General features: G+C 35.4%; 2 protein-coding genes across 9 annotated transcripts in view; one reads left to right on the forward strand and one right to left on the reverse strand.

The window, feature by feature from the left end:
- LOC106873894 (uncharacterized) overlaps positions 1-22,340 on the forward strand; it is a 155,791-nt gene that overhangs the window by 35,654 nt on the left and 97,797 nt on the right. The gene's annotated exons all lie outside the window — the stretch shown is intronic.
- The window catches only part of LOC106875820 (alpha-crystallin A chain), a 72,001-nt gene that overhangs the window by 17,054 nt on the left and 32,607 nt on the right, over positions 1-22,340 (reverse strand). For 3 of the 8 annotated variants that reach the window (XM_014924101.3, XM_089355362.1, XM_014924105.3), the window contains 3 exons: positions 13,109-13,442; positions 11,916-12,243; positions 3,425-4,909 (listed from right to left, as the gene is read on the reverse strand). In XM_014924101.3, coding sequence (XP_014779587.1) covers positions 11,977-12,243; positions 13,109-13,351 — 510 coding nt within the window. In that variant the 5' untranslated portion in view covers positions 13,352-13,442 and the 3' untranslated portion in view covers positions 3,425-4,909; positions 11,916-11,976. Of the gene's footprint in view, positions 1-3,424; positions 4,935-8,631; positions 8,761-11,915; positions 12,244-13,108; positions 13,443-22,340 lie in introns of those variants that run through there. The other 5 variants (XM_089355361.1, XM_089355364.1, XM_052969705.2 and 2 more) reach the window with 3 other exon arrangements.

Consider the following 22,340-nt stretch of genomic DNA (forward strand, 5'->3'; position numbering starts at 1 on the left):
ATGAACCCATGGATGCAAATACAAATAATGTATGTGACATAGAATTCTAAAAAAAAAAAAAGATTAGCATCCAATTTTAATATTCTGTTGTGTGTGCCATTTGTAGTTGCATCCACACTTAATCTTAAAATAAAAGCATGTGTTAATTCTTTTTCTTTTTCTTTGATTCTAGGTCAGTTTTCAAAATATTTAATTTAATTACATATATTATTATACAGAATTAATTATTTTGTTTGATCTACAGTATATTACATCAATTTTGCTGAAAACGTTTATATATTTAACAAATGAATAGTTTTGTTGTATAGTGTTAAGATACCATACATTTGGGTGTGCAACCAACTAAACAGTGATGGGGATTAAAATGGTAACAATACCTATATATGAGGAGTGTAAAAAAATTATCTGCACTTTCACCATAACATATCTTTATCATTGTCACACTGCGTTCTGTGCATGTGTGCTTATAGTTGGTACTATTGTGGGCACATGATCAAAGTTTGAGCCCGATTGTGCCATTTTTCTTTCTGGCTTTGCAGTGTAAGCATGGCCGCTCCACTAGCAGTGTGCACCAAAGAAGAACAAAGAACGGTGATCCGAGAGATGCTAATGGTGAACCAGTTCACCATTACCATCTCTCAAGCTTGCTGAATCTTCTTGTCAGTGGTGGAGGTTGATGGGCGTCCTGCTACCTCTTTGTGTGTCATGTTTGAGTCCACTCACACACACACACTTCTACACAGTAGTGCACTGTCCCAGTATTGTGCTAAAAGCCTCCGATGAATTTCAGTACCTGACACATCTTCTGACCAGAGAAATTGGATCAATGCTTTTTGTTCTTCTTCGGTGCACATTGCTAGTGGAGCGGCCATGCTTACACGGTAAAGCCAGAAAGAAAAATTGATGCAATTAGGCTAAAATTTCAATCATGTGACCACAGTATACCAAGTGTAAGCACACATGTGCAGGAGGCAGTGTGACAATAATAAAGATATGTTATGGTGAAAATGTGGATAGTTTTTAACTTCCCCTCATATATATATATATATATATATATATATATATAAACATAATTAAGGGATCAGCAACAGTTGCTTCACCACATACTGAAGTTCAGAAATAGCAGCTAAAGTGCTAAAACTCGAACAGATAGAAATACTTGTAACTCACAAAGGCAAAACAAGAAGAAAAGTTTTCACTATTCTGATCCAGAAACGCGTCTATGATTAACTAAGACTGGTTAGTTTTGTTATTTTTTCTTCTTGTTTTGCCTTTGTGAGTTACAAGTATTGCTATCTGTTGGAGTTTCAGCACTTTAGCTGCTATTTCTGAACTTCAGTATGTGGTGAAGCAACTGTTGCTGATCCCTTAATTATGTTTATAAATGTATAAGAACTTTTAAATAAGTTCTTCACTGATATTGGTGTTTACATACCGAAGGGCTTGGTAAAAATTATTGATTATTAATTTATTAATAAATTAATAATCCTTTACCCTTTTATTTGTAATAATTATATATATATATATATATATATATATATATATATATGTATGTATATATATTTAAAAAAAAAGAAAATGCTTTGAGTACTTTATCATGGATAAAAGAAAGTATTTACATTTTTATCAAAATATGCTACTGGTAATGTAACAATAGTGATAGAATTCAACTACAATAGATTTTAGGTATAAAAATAACAACAAAAAAGAAAAACTGTATTTACATTGATTACAAAGTTAGGGGGAAAAAACAGGTGATTTATTTCAAAGATTTAGTGAGAGAAAAATATTGATTTCTTTCTTAGGTACAAGGCCAGTTTCATAGAGGAGAGTATATATATATATAATCAAGTGTATAGACACCAGTATTTTACAGGTATTTATTTTATTGGTCACATTGGGATGAAAGGCAAAGTTGACTCTGACGAGACTTCATAACTTAGTAGAGCAATGGGACTAAAATACTTGTGAGGAGGTATGTAGTCTTCTGCTCTGTTTTTTGACTATTATTTGACTTAACAATTTTAGTCAAAGGGGAAAATATGGAACAAAAGGACAAAACATCATATAAGAAAGAAATGCCAATTTCATGAACTTGTGAAAAGGTAAAAAAAAAAGAGAAAAAAAAAAAATTTGGTGTGGAATTTCTTAGGGTAAAAATATGCTCAAATACTTTTTTTAAAAATGGCTAGAGTCAGATAAACTCTATGTATTATTTTATTATTGTCATCATCATAATCATCATCTTTTATATCAGAATTTTGTTTTGCCCTATTTATGCACATAATACATACATACAAATGTGTGTGTGTGTGTGTGTGTGTGTGTGTGTATACATACACAGATATATACATATATCATATATATATAGAATGAAATGTAGGTGTAAGCAAGTTAGACAAATCTATATGTAAAGTATATTAAATAAATGAAATACAAAGAATGTATATATGTATATATATAAAAAAAGTCTGACTGAGATCCCTATCTCTATATGGAACTTGTAAGTTGGACTTTTCTATTATTTATACATATATACACTTTTTTGTGTTTCACGTATTTAATACACTCTATACATCGATCTGTCTAACATGCTTATCCCTACATTTATTTCTATACCCTCAAGTTTAAATCTTTTGAGTACCACTAAGTATATTCTATACAGAGAATATCTGGATCTCATCTATGAGCTATATACATCATATATATATATATATATATATATATATATATATGAACTTATGCATTTACAAGTATAGTGATATGAGTGACTTTGAAATTTCAACTTTCTAGCTTTCCTCAGACAGTCCGAGAAAGGCTAGCAAGTTGAAACTTTGAAGTTACTGTCTCCCCTATTCTTGTAAATTATAATAAATATGCACTTTTACAGGAGTATTGAGTAATCCTTCAGTTTAATGTTAAATTGTTTTTATTATAACTTGATATAAAAAAAAACAAACATCAATATATATATATATATATATATATATATATATATATATATATATATATATATATATATATATATATTTAAATGCTATTGGAACTTAATCTCAAGGTTCAGGAATCTTATATGTATACCATTCTGCCTAAATAATGGAACTGAAGATACAATATCCCTGCATATCTCACGTCTGTTTTCATTCCTCCACTTCACTCTCTACTTCCTATCTTCTCTAGAATGACTATTGCATAACCATTTTCTCACACCGTCTCTGATGAAGGGATATATTAAATATCCTAGAAATAACTGTAAGACCTTCTATTTATAAATGTTCTGAAATCTTTACACACTTGGATTTTTATTTCATTCTGTTAATTTATATATATATATATATATATATATATATATATATATATATATATATATAAATGATTGCTGACCACTACATTTATATTTTTTTTCTCCTTGTTTCTCTCCTTATTTCTTTCTGTGTTCCTTTCAGTTGAAGAGCGTAGCTTGAAACGTTAAAGACTTTCTCTATTACAGAGCGTTATACTAATACATCCATTTGTTGTTTACACCACCTGTCTTCATATGTTGTTTTTTTCGTACATTCTCCCATATATATGCATATATACCTGTGTGTGTGTGTATTTTGCTAAAATTAACTCCTTTTACATTACTTCATGTTTTATGATGAAAGAGCATTCATCACATGAAAAGTTTTAATGCAAAACTTTCAATGAACATGGAAAGTGTAGTCAATTTTAATTATAATAAACTTATTTAATGTGCCAGTATATTAGTTACTATTTACTTTGCTTGTATAACTACTTGCGAACATAGTATAGTACTCTTGTTCTCTCTCTATATATATATGTGTGTGTCTGTGTGTGTTCGTGTGTGTATTAATGTTTGTTTTTATGTCAAGTTATACATGAACAAAATTTAAATTAAACTCAAGGACAACTCAGTAGTTTTTAGTATAGTTCATATTTTTAATTTATACAAAGTAAAGTTTGACAGTGACTTGAAAGTTTTGGCTAATGACATTTCAATGATGGCAATCAAACCAAAATTTTGAAGTTACAGTCAATAAGCTTTTCTTTGTAAAAACTTATTGAAAATAGTTTGATCTGGTTCCAGACATCTTAAAGTTTTGCAGGCCTCTAACAGAAGTCAATCTCTTTCAGGTTATATATTACCAGATTTATAGCCTGAAAGAGATGGGCTTCTGTTAGAGGCCTGCAAAACTTTAAGTCATATAGAACTGGTTCAAACTATTTTAAATAATACATGTAACATCTACTTAATGTGTTGAGTGCCCTTATCTTCTGTTTGCCCTCTCGTTCATGTGTGTGTGTATGTGTGTGTGTGTGTGTGTGTAAAATGAAAGCGATGAATACAAAAGAAGACAACACAAGATGGACAAGTTTTAACAAATGTTGTATTAGTTTAACAGGTTAAAGGAAGGGAGAGAGTCTTGACATTTCAGACACTAGTCCTTCATGATAAGCAAAATATAGAAGGAAAATAAAGAAAGTGATTGAGTAAAAGTGGTTGGAAGAAGAAAAAAAAAGTGAGGGCTTTAGGGGGCTGTATGTATGTATGTATGCATGTATGTAAAAATGTATATATACACATATATTTCTATGTATGCATGTTCATATACATATTCGACTTTTTTTGCTATTTTTTGCCACTACCATTATATTGAAGGGGTTTATTTATTGACTCCAAAATTAGTATTTAAATAAGGCTACACTTAAAGAAAGTTAACAAAAAAAAACAAAACAGAAAACAAAATCACATGATTCTATTGTCCTCTGTGTAAATTTTCGTGTTATAATAATATCCAACAACCAGTGAAACAAAGAAGCTCTTGTCTTCCAGCATCTTAAGCTTCTTTAGGGATTCCTGCTGTAGCAACAGTTCCTTGCTTATTTCACACCATTATTCTCTTAACTAGTAAAAGAAAATAGAATCAGATCTGAAAAGTTATATAATAATTTAGTGACTAGTTTTAAAATTATTGTTTTCTGTTTGTCTGTCTGTCTTGCACATTCTTTTACCCATTCTCTCTCTCTCTCTCTCTCTCTCTCTCTCTCTTTCTCTCTCTCTCTCTTTCTCTCTCATTTTCTCTATCTCTTTCTCTTTTTTGTTTGTTTGTCTTTCTTTCTCCCTTCTCTCTCCCTATTTCTCTTACACACTCACACACACACACACACACACACACACACACACACACACACACACACACACACACACACACACACACACTTTGTACACCTATTCATACGTATACTCAGTTCAATAAACAAACTATATAACAGCTGTCAAACAGACAAATGCATCATCACCCCCCCCCCCATAAAATAAAATACAAAACACATTTCCCCAAACTATAAACTAGAACTAACAATATACAACAAAAACACACAAATCAAAACCCTCATCAATAACACACCGCAGGCATGTAAACATGCGATGTTACTGATGCTCAATGTAATCTACAAACCCGAATGTAAAACAGAAATTTGTAAACTTCATGACTCCAGCTTTTATATTGGCCATATTTATACAACACTCTCTTGTGGGCTCACTATGCATTTACTATAAAGAAGTGCAACACACTATACCACAAAATAAAACTAGATTGAAATTTATTAATGGACAATACTTCCATACTACATAAAGTTCCCTGCAAAATAGAAGCTTAATCATGTAAACAGTACTCTTATCACAACATAATGCTAAATTAAACACACTAACAACCAAACACACATTATAAAACTAACATGTAACTGGTGACAGGGAAGCCTAATGGTAAAAAAAAAATTGGAGCAATAAAGCCTGCATAAAGCTGATTTCTTTAAAAGAAAACATAATTACTGACATGGAGCATAATGGACAAAATATTTGGTAGTATAGTCTACATAAATTCAATAACTATAAAAGAGGCAACATGGAAGACAAACTTATTTCATATCCTGATGATAAGACTGAAGATATTGATTATGGAACAGGAAAACTTATTGTTCCAAAGAAACTGTAGAAAGACTTGGGGATATAAAATATCTTTAATAAGAATGATAAAACTGAACATTGTTTTTTAGTAAAGCATAGAAACACACACATAAATTCTTATGTATTGGGTCATCCCATAAATAATGTGGTTTTTTTTAATCGCATGAACTAAAAGTTGGAGGGGGACAGGATAAACTACCTGTATCAACTTGCTATAAAAGCAAAGTAGTAATTTTAACTTGCTCTTATTCTTAGTGCAAGTTTTGAAGAGTGCAGTTCGATTTTAACAGTTATTTTTTCAAAGCTATAATGGAAGTGACAAAGGAGCATATTCAGCATATTTTGCTTCATAAGTTCAATAAAGACAACACAACGTTAAGTGTGAGGAATATTAATGCAGTGTCAATGGTGGTTCCAGAAATTCCAAGCTGGAAACTACAGTCTAGAAGACAAGCCTCATTTGAAAGATCTGTAGAGCTTGATGAGAATGTTCTGCAAACCTTGGTGGAACAAAATCCGGTAGTAGATGTTGAGGAACAAGTAGAGAAGCTTGGATTTGGTCATTCAACCATTCATCGACTCCTGTGTGCCATTGGAAAAGTCAGCAAATTTGGTCAATGGGTTTCTTACAAAATTTCTGAGTCTAATTACATGCAGAGAGTGAATGTGTGCTCTTTTTTGCTGTCACATATAATGAATGTATCTTTTTTAGACTGAATAGTGACTGGTGACAAAAAATAGGATCTCCATAAAAATGTCAAGCGCTGAAGACAGTGGGTAGGGAAAGGAGAAACACCAGCACCCCAGGCTAAAGAAGGTCTCCATCCACGAAAGGTGTTGTTATCTGTTTGGTGGGATATGAAAGGTTTAGTCCACTTTGAATTTTTAGACCCAAACCAAATGATAACAAAGGAGATCTACAGCAAGCAGCTCGAGTGGATTAAGTCAGTGATAGAAGAAAAACGACCATCTTTGGTTCCAAGACTAAAGGTGCTCTTCCATCAGGATAATGCTTGGCCACATACAACAAGGATGACATTCTAAAAACTGGAGCAGTTTGAATGGGAAACAATGCCCCACCCACCATATTTGCCAGACATTGCCCCATCTGATTATTATTTATTCCGCAGTCTTCAAAATCATTTGGACAGAAAAAACATGAATTCTGTAGATGAGGTCAGAACAGTACTGGAGGAGTATTTTTCATTGTGGACAAGTGAATTTTGGAAGATGGGCCTTGCAAGTCTTCCAGATAGATGGAAGAGCATTGTAGAAAATGAAGGATTGTATAGTTTAGATTAAAAAAGAACTTTGTTTATCTTAATTTTGAAAAAATAAAAGAAGTATAAAAAAACTGCATTATTTATGGGATGACCTAATACATATAAATACATATGCATGTGTGCATATGAACATGTCTTAAAGATTCTTAAACATTTTGATCCTCCTCTATCACTATACTCTATACCTCTGCCTCACTGTCTTTTATCAGCATTAAACAGAAGACTGTCATTCATGGATATTTAAAGAGATGTTCTATATTGCCCTAAAGTTACAAGTCATAAGAGACTTATATAGACGATGAGGAAAAGCTCAATATATGATTGATACCTATCATAAGGATCTCAGACAGGTGAAAGCCAAAACTGACCTCAGTGATAACACTCTTTTACTCTTTTACTTGTTTCAGTCATTTGACTGCGGCCATGCTGGAGCACCGCCTTTAGTCGAGCAAATCGACCCCGGGACTTATTCTTTGTAAGCCTAGTACTTATTCTATCGGTCTCTTTTTGCTGAACCGCTAAGTTACGGGGACATAAACACACCAGCATCGGTTGTCAAGCAATGCTAGGAGGACAAACACAGACACAAACACACACATATATATATATACATATATACGACGGGCTTCTTTCAGTTTCCATCTACCAAATCCACTCACGAGGCTTTGGTCGGCCCGAGGCTATAGTAGAAGACACTTGCCCAAGATGCCACGCAGTGGGACTGAACCCGGAACCATGTGGTTGGTAAGCAAGCTACCTACCACACAGCCACTCCTGCGCCTGTGTGACAAAATTTTAATTTTTTTTTTTTTGTCTTTGGTCAGTAAGTGTTATTTCTTATTTGCTTCTCTCTAGAAATCAAATGAAACGACTACTATCCCCTTCAAACTTTGCTTTTGTGACCTGGATATCAATGTTTTAAAACTGACCTATTTTCCATTATATTTCAGATAGATTCAGCTCTGGGTTGTTGAAGCAGAAATATTGTTATAGCAAATATTGTGCTCAATACCATAGATTTGCTTGTTCGTTGCTTGACCTTAACCACTTGAGCATGTCCATTACTAGCTGACAATATGTGCATCTTTGATCACAATCAGGAGTAGTGGAGGAGTATCAGCGCCGTATGTAGAGGGGAATTTTGTGGGGTTTGAATGAACATAGGAAAAGCAGTGTTTGAAGGAAATATTAGCCATTTTTAATACTTTCTAGAGGTAAGTAAATAGCAAACAATGGTTGCTACCCAAGAACAAAAATCATGTTACAAAATGTTATTGAATTGAGAATATAGAGGGAAGGGGTTTAACACTGATACTATTTCTGCCATCTTGTCACCTTTGGACAATAAAAGCAAAAGAGGCTTCTCATAATACTCACTTAAATAATAATAATGCCCCTTCCACCACCATCACAGGAATTGAGAGCGAGTGCAGCTATTTTGAGAACAATTGATGAGTCAATAGAACAATCCATGAGTTGGAAGGAGCCTTGAACTGAGCACACAACCTACAAAAAATAGCAACTTAGTCTCTTTCAAATTACATGTCATCATTATCATCATCATCACCATCACCATGTGGGATAGTCATACCAGTGACTGTCCCATTGTACTGAGGTAAAATTGGGTGTGTCTTGATGGAAAGAGATAGTGTGACTGGTTTTCCCAAGAGTTTTTCACAATGTGGTGCTGCTGATTCTGAGACTGAGAGAGAGATGGAGTAATGGGAGAAAGTGGGAGAGGAAAAGAGGAATTGGACTGATTATTAGAATTGTACTTTCTTTCATTAACTGTAGAAAGATGAAAAGCAAAGTTGACCTCTGTGTGATTTGAACTCCTGATGCAAAGAGTCAGAACAAATACCACAAAATGTCTGTGCTTTAACAGTTCTGCCAATTGCCAATCATATCAAGTATCTTCTAAAAAGCAAGGACACATCAGCTTAGTCCTAGACACTTGATGTTTGATCATAGGGTTCTGCTCAGTCAGAGATGACCTTGGGCTCAACAACAACAACAACACCAACCATGTATGTATTATTAAACAAACAAATAATCCTTTCTACTATAGGCACAAGGCCTGAAATTTGGGGGAGGGGGACAGTCGATCACATCGACCCTAGTACTCAACTGGTACTTATTTTATCGACCTTGAAAGGCAAAGTCAACCCACTGGAATTTGAACTCAGAACTTAATGATGGACAAAACGCTGCTAAGCATTTTGCCCAATGTGCTAAGGATTCTGCCAGCTTGATGTTTATATCAGGTCATTAAGAATGAAATGTCTGATTTTGAACTGAAAGTTTATTTTACTTTATCTCAACAAAACGCAATGCAGTTAATCAAAGTATGCACCTAAATTATCAACACAATTTTGCCATTTTATTGGTAGCTTATTTATGCCGGCAGCAAAGAATTCTAGAGAGCAAGAGGTGATGAAATCATGAAAGTCTGTTTTTGCATCTTCTTCAGATTTGAAGTCTTGTCTTTGTAAAAAGTTGTCTAATGCCTGGAAAATGTAATAATCAGTTGGTGCATAGTCTGGTGAATATGGTGGATGACAGAGTACTTCCAAGTTCAGTTTCAGTAACTTGAGTAGTGTTTTTTGAGCAACTTGTGGTCAAGCATTGTCTTGCAAGAGGATTGGCCTGTCTCTATTGACCAATCTGGGTTGTTTAATTGCAAGTTCACTCATTATTTCATTCAGTTGGTTGATGTATACATTCACTGTAATTGATTTACCAGACCTCATGAAGCTGTAATAGATGACACCAGTGCTGGACCACCAAACAGACACCGCTGGCCTTTTTTGGTGAATATTCATTTTTGGATTGTGTTTCGGTACTTTGCCTCTACCCAACCACCATGCAGAATGCTTGCTATTGTTGAAAAGAATCTATTTTTCACCACACGCAAACAATACAATGCAAAAATGGTTCGCTTTTTTGTTGTGACAGCAAAGAATAGCAAGTTTTAAGACAATGTGTCATTTGATGCTTGTTCAGTTCATGTAGTACCCACTTGTCCAGCTTCTTTACCTTGTCAATTTGTTTCAGAAGGTCCAATACAGTTGGAATCGAAACATCAAACCTTGCTGCTAACTCACGCGTAGTTTGAGATGTATCTGCTTCCACTACAGCTTCCAGCTCATCATTATCCACCTTGGTCTCAGTTATACCATGGGGCTGATTTTCAAGAATGAAGTCACTAGACTGGAACTTCTCAAACCATTGATGTTTCAAGCTGTCTGGGATGCATTAATTCCAAGACAGAACTCATATTCCATAAAACAACACAAATTTTTCCATCTATCCATGGGTTCATAAAAATCGATTTACAACAGATAACTCACAATATGACCAGACACCATGAATGCTTTTCAAAAAGTGATGATGTAACTCTTCAATGTTGTAAATCAAAGAATTGTCGGGATAAAACATTAGAGTTAACAACTGCTGAACTTGGTACATAAGAAAATCAGACGTTTCATTCTTAATGACTTGATATATTGGCTAGAGTGAGTGGATGATCTCAGGATGCTATACTCTCAAAACTTCCATGATTCTTGCAACTAACCAATTACTTCTCTTCACATGCCTATACACCCTTACCTTATTTATTTTCTTTTACCTTTCCACTTTCTGTCTTTTTTATGTTCTATTCAATGTATCGTGCATGCATTTTTGGCATCCTCAGTCTTTCTTTATTCAACTTACTACCACTTACTGTCCCCTTTATTACTCTTTTCTGACAAGCAGTACACCTGAGCTCTGTATACAATAATCTCTTTCTCTTTTATCTCTTTTACTTGTTTCAGTCATTTGACTGCGGCCATGCTGGAGCACCACCTTTAGTCGAGCAAATCGACCCCGGGACTTATTCTTTGTAAGCCTAGTACCTATTCTATCGGTCTCTTTTGCTGAACTGCTAAGTGATGGGACATAAACACACCAGCATCGGTTGTCAAGCGATGTTGGCGGGACAAACACAGACACACAAACACACACATAAACATATATATATATACATATATATACGACGGGCTTCTTTCAGTTTCCGTCTACTAAATCCACTCACAAGGCTTTGGTCGGCACGAGGCTATAGTAGAAGACACTTGCCCAAAGTGCCACACAGTGGGACTGAACCCGGGACCATGTGGTTGGTAAGCAAGCTACTTGCCACACAGCCACTCCTGCGCCTTAATATATCCTTTCACAGTCAATAAAATATGTATTAGTTGAGCACTGAAGTCAATGTACTTGATTTAGCCCCTTCCCCAAAATTTCAGGTGTTTTTTGCCTATTCTAGACAGAATTATTATTATCATCAATGCTGTTATTGCTTTGTTGGTTTATCCAAGATGAATCATAATCAAGCATGCCTATGAACAAAAGTGTCCCATCTTCCAAGAATTAGCATTTAATTTTTCTCAGGTATAGAGTATCCTGGACCACATTATCCAACATGTCTTTCCTTTTATAAGATGATTTGATAAAAATTTGGTTGCTATTTCTAGCCAGATGAATGCTGGCATAAAGGCTCCTTTCTTTGTTCATGCTGGAGATTGTTTATTAATAGAGGGGAATGAAAGTAAGGATGATAACATTTATTTCTGAGGGTAACCTGACAGCATGTAATGAAAAGTAAAGATGAAAAGACTTACCTGTAGCTTAGAGTATCACTGTGGCAAGTAACAGCATTGGTAAGGGAAGTGGAGCAGGTGATTATTCCTTCTGAATGGCAATTGGATAGTTGGCAGCTAACTCATTTGATTCCAATGGACATTGGATACTGAGAACACCATCATTAGAAAGAGTAGCTCTCAGATGATCTGAGTTTGTGCCATCTGGGAGTGTGTATTGCCGAGAGAAGACATGATAGATGCTGGAGCTGGCTGTTTTCTGGTCATGTTTTGCGTGGATGGTCAGTTGGTTATCAATTGTTTTGATGGTAATTTCATCAGGTTTAAATGGACTGACGTCAAGTTGTACCTGCAACAATGACAAACGGTTATCTAGTTTAAACAAGCGAGGTCAATTTTGCTTTTCATCCTTTTGAAGTTGATGAAATAAGTACTAGTGGAGCACTGGAGTTGATGTAATTGACTAGCCTATCTCCTGACAAATTTTAGGCCTTGTGCTTCTAGTATAAAGGATTATCTATAAGGAGAATTTCTCTTCTGAGACAGTTACCATAGCAAAGGTTTATCCAAGTTTGAGCTTACACAAGCATGTTAAATATGAACGTACATAGCTTTGTTGGAATCTTTATTGATAAATGTGCCTTTAATTAATAATTAAGCAGTTTTGCAGCACTCCATCCACCTACTTGTCTCTCTGTCTATCTGTCTCTTTCTATTTTTCTCTCTACTCTCATTCTGGTTTTCTCAACTCTCTCCCTCCTTTCTATCTCTCTATCACTTGTTTTGATTTTGATTCATGTGTGATAGTTCAGCAATTTTGCAGCACTACATCCTTCTTGCACATGATACAGTGCTAAAATGTGGCTTCAAATGCCAGGCCTCTGAGTTTAGTGGCCTTTCATGGTGAACTCACATATAAAGTTTTGCTAAGACCACAACCTTTTCAGAATCAGAAAATTGCTCTGATCATTTGCTGATGAAGAGACCTTTACATGGCTAGGCATAGATTAGTTGCAAAGACGAAGCTAATGAACTGAGTAATTTGAGTTTTGCAATTATTTGTCACTAATTAGTGGTCAACCTAACATCAGGTAAGTGATGATGATGTTCTATATCAATTGATACATAGGCAAACACATAAAAGACAGAGTTTTCTCATCTACAAACATTTGTAACAGCATAACCACCATTTGCAGCAATAATTATATTCTTACCTGAAAACATTTGTCACCATCTGGGCCAACAACAATAGGATCACGAAATTTATCCAATGGTGTACTAGATTCAACACCAAAATCATCGCTTGGGTTCATCCGAAGCATTGCTGTACGCATTGCTTGTATGTCACGGTGCATCTGATCGACTTGGACATTCATTTCTCGAAACAGGCTGTCAAAGAATGGCACATCACTAAGGGTTGGCGTCACCACTCGCTCATTTTGGTTGGATGCAGACATGTTGTCGAGACTAGACAGTAGGACAAGTTGCCCCAATGTTGGATCTGTTGTAGATGGAGCCACCTATGGCTCCTTACCTACATTAAATGTCCTGTAAAAATATATAAATAAAAAGGATTTTTAATATAAAGCAACAGCAGCAACCATAATAATAATAATAATAATCTTTCCTACTATAGTCACAAGGTTAGCAATTTTGAGGGGAACCTTTCTCCTCAACGTCAAGTAGTGGGTTAGATACCATTCACCCCAGCACTTCGATACTGCTCTCTTTCATCAATCCCAGAGGTACGAAAGACAAAGTTGATCCCAGCAGAATTCAAGCTCAGAACATAAAGACTCAAAAGAAATATGGTCAAGTATTTTGTCCAATATTCTAGGGATTCAATAATAATAACTTTTCTGATTTAGGTACAAAACCATTAATTTTGGAGTGAAGGCGTTAGTTGATTAACTCTACTCCAGTATTTACTTCCTTAATAATAATGATAATAATAATAATAATAATAATGGCCTCTATATCTGACTCCAAGAAAACGAACATTGGAGTATCTACACGCTGTACCTTAAAGAACAGCCGCAAGAGAGGTAAGCCCTGTTCATTGTGCAACAATGAAAGTGAAGTGAATACCATCAAAAATCATAATAGAAATGTTATGATTTATACAGAAGGGGGAACCTGCAAAGATTCCCATTTAGTGTACGGTGCAGAATGCACGAAACATAACTTGATTTATGTTAGTTGTACAACGGAACAATTAAACAAAAGGTTTAATGGGCACAGATTCGACGTCAGGCACAAGAACAGTAGTTCAACAGAACTTGCTGAACATTTCGTTTCAAGCGGCTGCAATTTTGAAGAAGATTTGAAAGTGCACATTCTCAAAAAATATCCTGAATGTACCCCACTTTCACTTCTCAGAATGTATGAGGAGAAATATGTTGGCGGGTTATTGACATCACGCCCTGGAGGAATGAATAAGATGACAGGAGAATATCATCAAATTTATACAAAACTGTTTGATTGAATATTCTTCTTTCTCTCTTTTTCTTTTCTTTTTCTGTTGTCTTCCTTTTTCTTTCTTTCTTTCTGCTTATTAAAAAACTGACAAAAGCTGATGATGTCATTCTATCAACGTATGGACGCTGGTTACTCACGTTCATAGTTTACGTTTGGTTTCTGAAATTTTGAATTTTCAATCACCTTTTGGTTTGAACTTGAGAAAGACAGACGTTCTGTCGAAATATTGTTAAAAAAATGAAACATCTAAAATCGCACTCTTCGTCTTGACTAATAATAATAATAATAATAATAATAATAATAATAATAATAATAATAATCTTTTCTACTATAGGCACAATGCGTGAAATTTTGGGGAGGGGGCTAGTTGATTAGTACCAGGCTTAAAATTAAAATATGTACTGGGGTCAATTCATTTGATTAAAATTCTTAACGACAGTGCTCCAGCATTGCCACAGTCTGATGACTGATCCAAGTAAAAAAAAAAAAAAAAAGGATTCACAAAGAAAAAGCACAAAATACTATGATACAAATATTTTTTATGTTAATTGATGAGTATATTGTTGCCTCCACCAGGGGTGTAGCCAGCCCACTTATGTGTACCTTTCCTTCATTGGACACAAAACTCCACTTGCGAAGACCTGTTGAGGCAAGTGAAATCGAAATCGAACTAAATTCGACGACTGGCACCCATGCCAACGTCGTCTCCTTCATTGGACACAAAACTCAGCTTGCGAAGACTTATTGGGGCAAGTGAAAGCGAAATCGTGATGGCACCTGTGCCCAGCGTTGCCTTCCTGGCACTTGTGCCTGCAGCATGTGTTAAGACATTCGAGCAAGATCGTGCCAGTGCCTCTGGACTAGCTCCTGTGCAGGTGACACGTAAAATACACCATTTTGAGCATGGCCATTGCCAGTACCACCTGACTGGCCTTCGTGCCGGTGGCACATAAAAGCACCCACTACACTCTCGGAGTGGTTGGCGTTAGGAAGGGTATCCAGCTGTAGAAATTTTGTCAAATCAGATTGGAGCCTGGTGTAGCCACCTGGTCCACCAGTCCTCAGCCAAATCGTCCAACTGATGCTAGCATGGAAAGCAGACGTTAAACGATGATGACGATGATGATGATTGTTGGTTGGCTAACAGTACTGAAGTCACTGAAATCAGTGATGGATTGCACATGGGTTAACTTCCAGCTTAAGGGCTTCTAAATAGTGACTGTTCAGGTTTGTCATCTGATTATGAGGGTCGGTTAAAGAGTTCATAGACTGATCAAGATACTCTCATGGAATATGACCAAATGAGTCCACACACTTCTTGCACTGGTGTTGCAGTGCTTGGATACCAATGAAGAAGTTTTCATTTTGTTATTCAAAAAAGTCAACAACTGCAGATATGATGTCATCATCACTGCAATACTGGTTCCCAGCCAAGCGGTTTTTCACGTTGGAGAACAAATGATAGTCAGATGGAGCCAAATCAGGAGAATAGAGAGGTTGATCCACCAGTTCAAAGCTACGGTCTTACACAGTGGCCATTGAAACCAAAGTCTTGTGTGCTGGAGCATTGTCCTGATGAAATGACCCTTTTTGTCATTTTCCTAAGTGTTTGGGCTTGAGAGCCTTTCATAATTGCTTAGTACTCTCTATTGATAGTTTGGCCTTTTATGAAGATACTTAATAAATACAATGCTTTTTGCATCCCAAAAAACTGAGGCCATCACCTTCCTTGAAGATGAGACAACCATAGCCTTCTTTGATGCAGGTGAGTGTGGTGGTATTTCTACTGCTTCGATTGTTTCTTTATTTCTGGCTCAGGGTGATAAACCTAACACTCATCCTGGCTTAGGAAATGTTCAAGGAAACCAGCTGGATCTGCCTGAAACAATGTCAGATTTTCCTATGATGTGATCAGCCTGGTGTGCTTTTGATCAGGTGTCGAAAGATGTGATACCCACCAAGCAGAAATCTTTATCATGCCAAGTTCATTGTGCAGAATATTCTCAACTCTCTCACAAGATATGCTAACAGCATTGGCTATTTGATTTATAGTCATCCATTACCATATTTTCCTCAGTGATGGCAGTTGCAAGATGTCCAGACACAGGGTCATCTTGAAGACTCTCCCTTACTTTCCTAAATCCACTTTTGTACTTTTGATAAAACTGGAGTGTCGTACTCTAATGTAGCAACCATGTCAGCATAAATGTCCCTGGAGGCTAAACCATTTTTCTGCAGGTATTTGATAACATCATGATGATAACTTATTTTCAAGAGAAGTCACAAATAGTTAATTATGAAGTCTTTTTTGAACAGTCAGCTGTCAGTTTACCTGAAAAGAAACAATGCAGTTATTAATAATAATAAGAACTGAAATCAATGCATAAAAGATTTTCACAGATCTAGTATCACTCTGTTATAGTCAACCTATGAACTTTTCAGCCTACCCACGTACAAACTTTAGCCAATTCAAACATAATATTAATTCCACTAAACTGTTATCCATTACTTCAATTTATTGAATGCTGTTGAACTTCCCATGGCAAATATTTATTTATTTTGGCGAGGTATAAGTCCAGTTTTTGTAGATGTGGAGTATAGATGATTGATATGTGTGAATTTTATCACTGATTCATGCTTTTTTGTCCCTTGAGGGATTAAAAAGTAAAAGCAAGCATTTATTCCAATATTTGGCTGTTGGACAAAAACCCCATCACAAAATATATGCTGCAATGCTGGATTCATAAATGATCAGTTTTCTTCTCCCTTCTGTTTTTATATCAGCCATTGCCTCCCTAAATTGGTTATTTACACTCTACTCCTTCTACATCAATGCACCTGTCTTTCATTCTTGTGTCATCACAATCAGACATCACTTTAAATATCATGCTTCACTGAGGAGACAAATATGTCCAGTATTATCTCCCATGTTTGTTGAAATCATTAAAGTGACATTAGCCATTGAGTTAATGTTTTTTCCTGACCGCATACTAATTTTCGATTAGATTTTGTTTACTTATAGGCAAAACCAGGCTGTGTGGTTAAGAGGTTTGCTTCCCGACCACATCATTTTGGCTTAAGTCTCACTGCATAGCTCTTTGGACACAAGTGTTTTCTACTCTACCTCCAGCTTGACCAAATCTTTGTGAGTGGATTTGGGAGATAGAAACTGAATGAAGCCTGTTGTATATATATATATATATATATATATATATATATATATATATATATATATATATGTATGTATATATATATATATATATGTATGTATATATATATATATGTATGTATATATATATATATATATATATATATATATGTGTGTGTGTGTGTGTGAGTGTGTGCATGTATGTATGTATGTATGTATGTATGTATGTGTTGTGTATGTGTGTTGTATGTGTTTGTTATGAGTGTCTTGTTGCCATGACATTGCTCAAGAGTTGTAAATGAGTGTGGCCATCATACAAGTGGTGTAATCCATTTCCAATCTTCCATGAAAATATGTCCAGCTATGAGGAATTATTTTACTTTGCTTGGAAACAGCCAAGAGCTGTTGAAAGGGAGGGTAACTGGTCACATAAAGTTTGCCTTAATAAATTCCATCCAGCCCTTGCATGGAAAACTGGACGTTAAAACAGTGACAACAACATCAACGAATACAACGGTGACAGTGGCAGCAGCGGTGATGACTATGATTATATTAAACATATTAGTACTAACTTAGAACTTGAGCATAACACATCTGGGAAAAACTACAGTAGTCATTGATGTTGACACATCTCTGACTAATCAATGATAAAAAATTTCAAAAGACTAGACTAGAAAATCAGTCCGTGTTAACCCTTTTCATATCAAACCACCTAACATTTCCCTTGGTCTTATGTTATAAATTTCCAGCTTTAAAAAAAATTTAATTAAAACCTTACATCAAAATTTTTTGTTAACTTATATTCCAAATATAAGTTTAATAAATAGGCGCAGGAGTGGCTTTGTGGTATGTAGCTTGCTTACCAACCACATGGTTCTGGGTTCAGTCCCACTGCATGACACCTTGGGCAAGTGTCTTCTACTATAGCCTCGGGCCGACCAAAGCCTTGTGAGTGGATTTGGTAGACAGAAACTGAAAGAAGCCCGTCATATATATGTATATATATATATATATATATATATATATATATATATATATATATATATATATATGTGTATATATATATATATATATATATATGTGTGTATATATATATATATATATATATATATGTGTGTGTGTGTGTGTGTGTGTATATGTTTGTGTGTCTGTGTTTGTCCCCCCAACATCGCTTGACAACCGATGCTCGCGTGTTCACGTCCCCATAACTTAGCGGTTCGGCAAAAGAGACCGATAGAATAAGTACTAGGCTTCCAAAGAATAAGTCCTGGGGGTCGATTTGCTCAACTAAAGGCGGTGCTCCAGCATGGCCACAGTCAAATGACTGAAACAAGTAAAAGAGTAAAAGAGTAAATAAATTTATTTTACTAAATTCTTGATTATTTTCAAAATTAATTAAAACAAACGCAGTGTATTTCAACAGAAATATGGTTATGAAACTTGAGAGAATGTAAAAATTACTACATGGACAATAAACCTGTATTTAAAAAAAAAGTTGGGATGGTCACATGGAATTTTTTTGATTATAAGTTTGCTGACTTGGGACAAAATGACAACAATTCAGCTATATTCACTTCTACATACTCCAGCATAATCAGGACCAAACAATATTACTCTTTTACTCTTTTATTTGTTTCAGTCATTTGACTATGGCCATGCTGGAACACCACCTTTAGTCAAACAAATCGACCCCAGGACTTATTCTTTGGAAGCCTAGTACTTATTCTATCAGTCTCTTTTGCTGAACCGCTAAGTTACGGGAACGTAAACACACCAGCATCGGTTGTCAAGCGATGTTGGGGGGAAAAACAGACACGCAAACATATATACACATACATATATATACATATATACGACAGGCTTCTTTCAGTTTCCATCTACCAAATCCACTCACAAGGCTTTGGTCGGCCCGAGGCTATAGTAGAAGACACTTGCCCAAGGTGCCACGCAGTGGGACTGAACCTGGAACCATGTGGTTGGTAAGCAAGCTACTTACCACACAGCCACTCCTAAACTATTTAAAATTTGAAATGTCTCCCTTCAAAAGCTGTGGTTTAAAACATTGTTTTATGATGTAGATGGAAGGTTAGTGTTAAAAACAAAGAAGATAAACACTTGTATGAATGTCTGTTGAAGATATATCGATAGATTTTGATGACTGATTAGGTATGTGGTGGTTGTGTTTATAGATGTAAAGAGTATCAATCTTGTACACCAGTGCAAAATATGACTGTTTGCTAACATACACATACACACACACACACATTCACATACAAACAGATATAATAACACACAAATGCATACACACACAAATGCATACACACACAAATGCATACACACACACATGCACAGTGTTGGCTCAGTATGAATCTAATTCAAATATCAGGTAAGCTCTAGCATCAAGATCAATAAATGAGAGCAAATTTATTCGCTGAGAAAAGATTCAATATACATCCTCCTTCCCTCTTTCTCTCCCTCTTATCTCTCCTCTCTCTCTCTCTCTCTCTCTCTCTCTCTCTCTCTCTCTCTCTCTTTATCTCTTACACACATGCACTCACATTGACAGACACACTCACATGTACACACACACACACACACAGTCGCACACACTCACACACAAACAGGCATATATCTGTGCAAATTTAGTGATAGCAGTTGCCTGCTAGAGGTGTGCAATAGAGTAAAATAGTGTAATATCTGTATGTGTTCATGTGTGTATCTATGCAGATATTTTACTATATGAGATCATACAGGTGTATTTTACACCTACGCACTTTCAAAGCCTCTTCATTGGTCTGCATTTATTTATTATACACATATAAATAAATATACATATCTACAAAAATGTACTCTTTTCCTTGTTTAACCCTGGGCCAGCTCTGAGCCAGAATTCTTCCAGCCATGCCCACCTCACTAGTTTTTTTTTATCTTATTTCAATTTTTTAAATATTATTTATATCTAAAATCACATCTAATATATCCTTTCTTTACCTTCTTTTTTTTTTTTTCAAGATAATAGTTGTGATTTGAAGAAGCTTTGACTGCTATTTCTAACAGTTTGAGCAACCACATAGAGACTCCTCATGCACATGCAATAGGTGCATCTGTATAAATGGATCGATTAAACTGTCGGGTCAAACTGACTTTCGGTGGAACATCTATATCAATAGAGCAACCTGGTGTATTACAGTGGTGCTTTTCTATTGCCTTAAATTTTTTCCTACAAAATTAACCCTTCTAATAACAACCTACCCGAGACTAGCCCCTGGTCATCATCATCATCATCGTCATTGTCATCATCATCATCATCATCATCATCATCATCATAGCTGGTAAGCTATAGAACTGCACCAGGCTCCACTGTCCGCTTTGGTTTGGTTTCTATGGTTGGATGCCCTTCCTAATGCCAACCATTTCACAAAGAGTACTGGGTGCTTTTAACATGACACCCAAGCTTTTTATATGTGGCACCAGTACTAGTGGGGTCACGGAGTAACTTACAAGACAAAGACCCCACAAGACTGGGAGTAGTATTAAGAGAGATGGCTTTATGCCAATTGAGTGGTGAAAGAACAGCAGAGGGATAGAAATATGTGTCTTGCTATAGAGGAGATGCTTGGCTACTACAATTAGAAAAGGCAAGAGAGAAAAGAGACATAGAGTTAAAGAAGTTAGAGAAACAAAGTGAGAGAGAGATAGATGATGATGGAGATGTGTTGGAACATAGCCACAAGGTACAGTGGGAGGGAAAGGTGAATCTAAATGGTACAGAAGATTGGACAGAAAGAATAGGCAGCAATAGATAGAGATAGCTGGTTCATAAAAGTGTGATGGAAGTTCATAAAAGTGTGATGGAAGTTCATAAAAGTGTGATGGAAGTTCATATTTTAAAGAGATCTAAATTAAAACCTTGCATCAAAATTTCATGTTAATTTATGTTTCAAATTTGAATGACAAAGTTATTTGACTAAATTCTGCTTTATTTTCAAAATTAATTGAAGCAAAAAGTCCATTCAGCTGGCAGAAATGAGCTGTACCTGTATTTCAAAGGGCCAGCCTTGTCACACTCTGTGTCACACTGAATCTCCCTAAGAACTACACTAAGGGTACACGTGTCTGCGGAGTGCTCAACCACTTGCATGTTAATTTCATAAGCAGGCTGTTCTGATGGAGTGCCATTCTATTGAAACAAGAACAGTGGATCTCAACTGAGTTATAGCAACAGAAATATAAACAAAAGCAGTGGAATTTCAACAGAAATACAGCAACAGAAAGGTTCATTTATCTCAATTCTTGCACATCTACAAACATGTGTATTTTGCTCTGTCTTTGCATCATTCATCTTATTTCAGTGCAGGACCCTGTCAATTCTAATATTGATGCAACTAAGTTGTTGATCTAGTTGATATATAATTCCATCTAATATTAGAGTTTAACCCTTAAAATAGTGAGAAAGAATTGCATGAATGTTTGTACCAAATGGACAAAAGACAAACAAATTCTTGCACAATAAAATTCTACATGGCTGTATCCATGTAAAATTTTTGAAACATCAATTGACGATGTCCACTGTTTGTCAGATCTCAAAGACCTTATTTTTTTACTTGAGGAGATTGATAATGGGATGCAGAATTTGGATATAGGTGTACATACATATATATATCTATCTATCTATCTATCTATCTATCTATCTATACATACATACATACATACATACATACATACATACATACATACATACACATATGCAGATATACTGTAAATAAGTTTGAATTTACTGACAAGAAGTAAAAGTACTCAATTAAAAAGTAGGTATCATA

This window comes from Octopus bimaculoides, chromosome 7, assembly GCF_046866305.1.
Source record: "Octopus bimaculoides isolate indiv1 chromosome 7, ASM4686630v1, whole genome shotgun sequence".
NCBI lineage: Eukaryota > Metazoa > Mollusca > Cephalopoda > Octopoda > Octopodidae > Octopus > Octopus bimaculoides.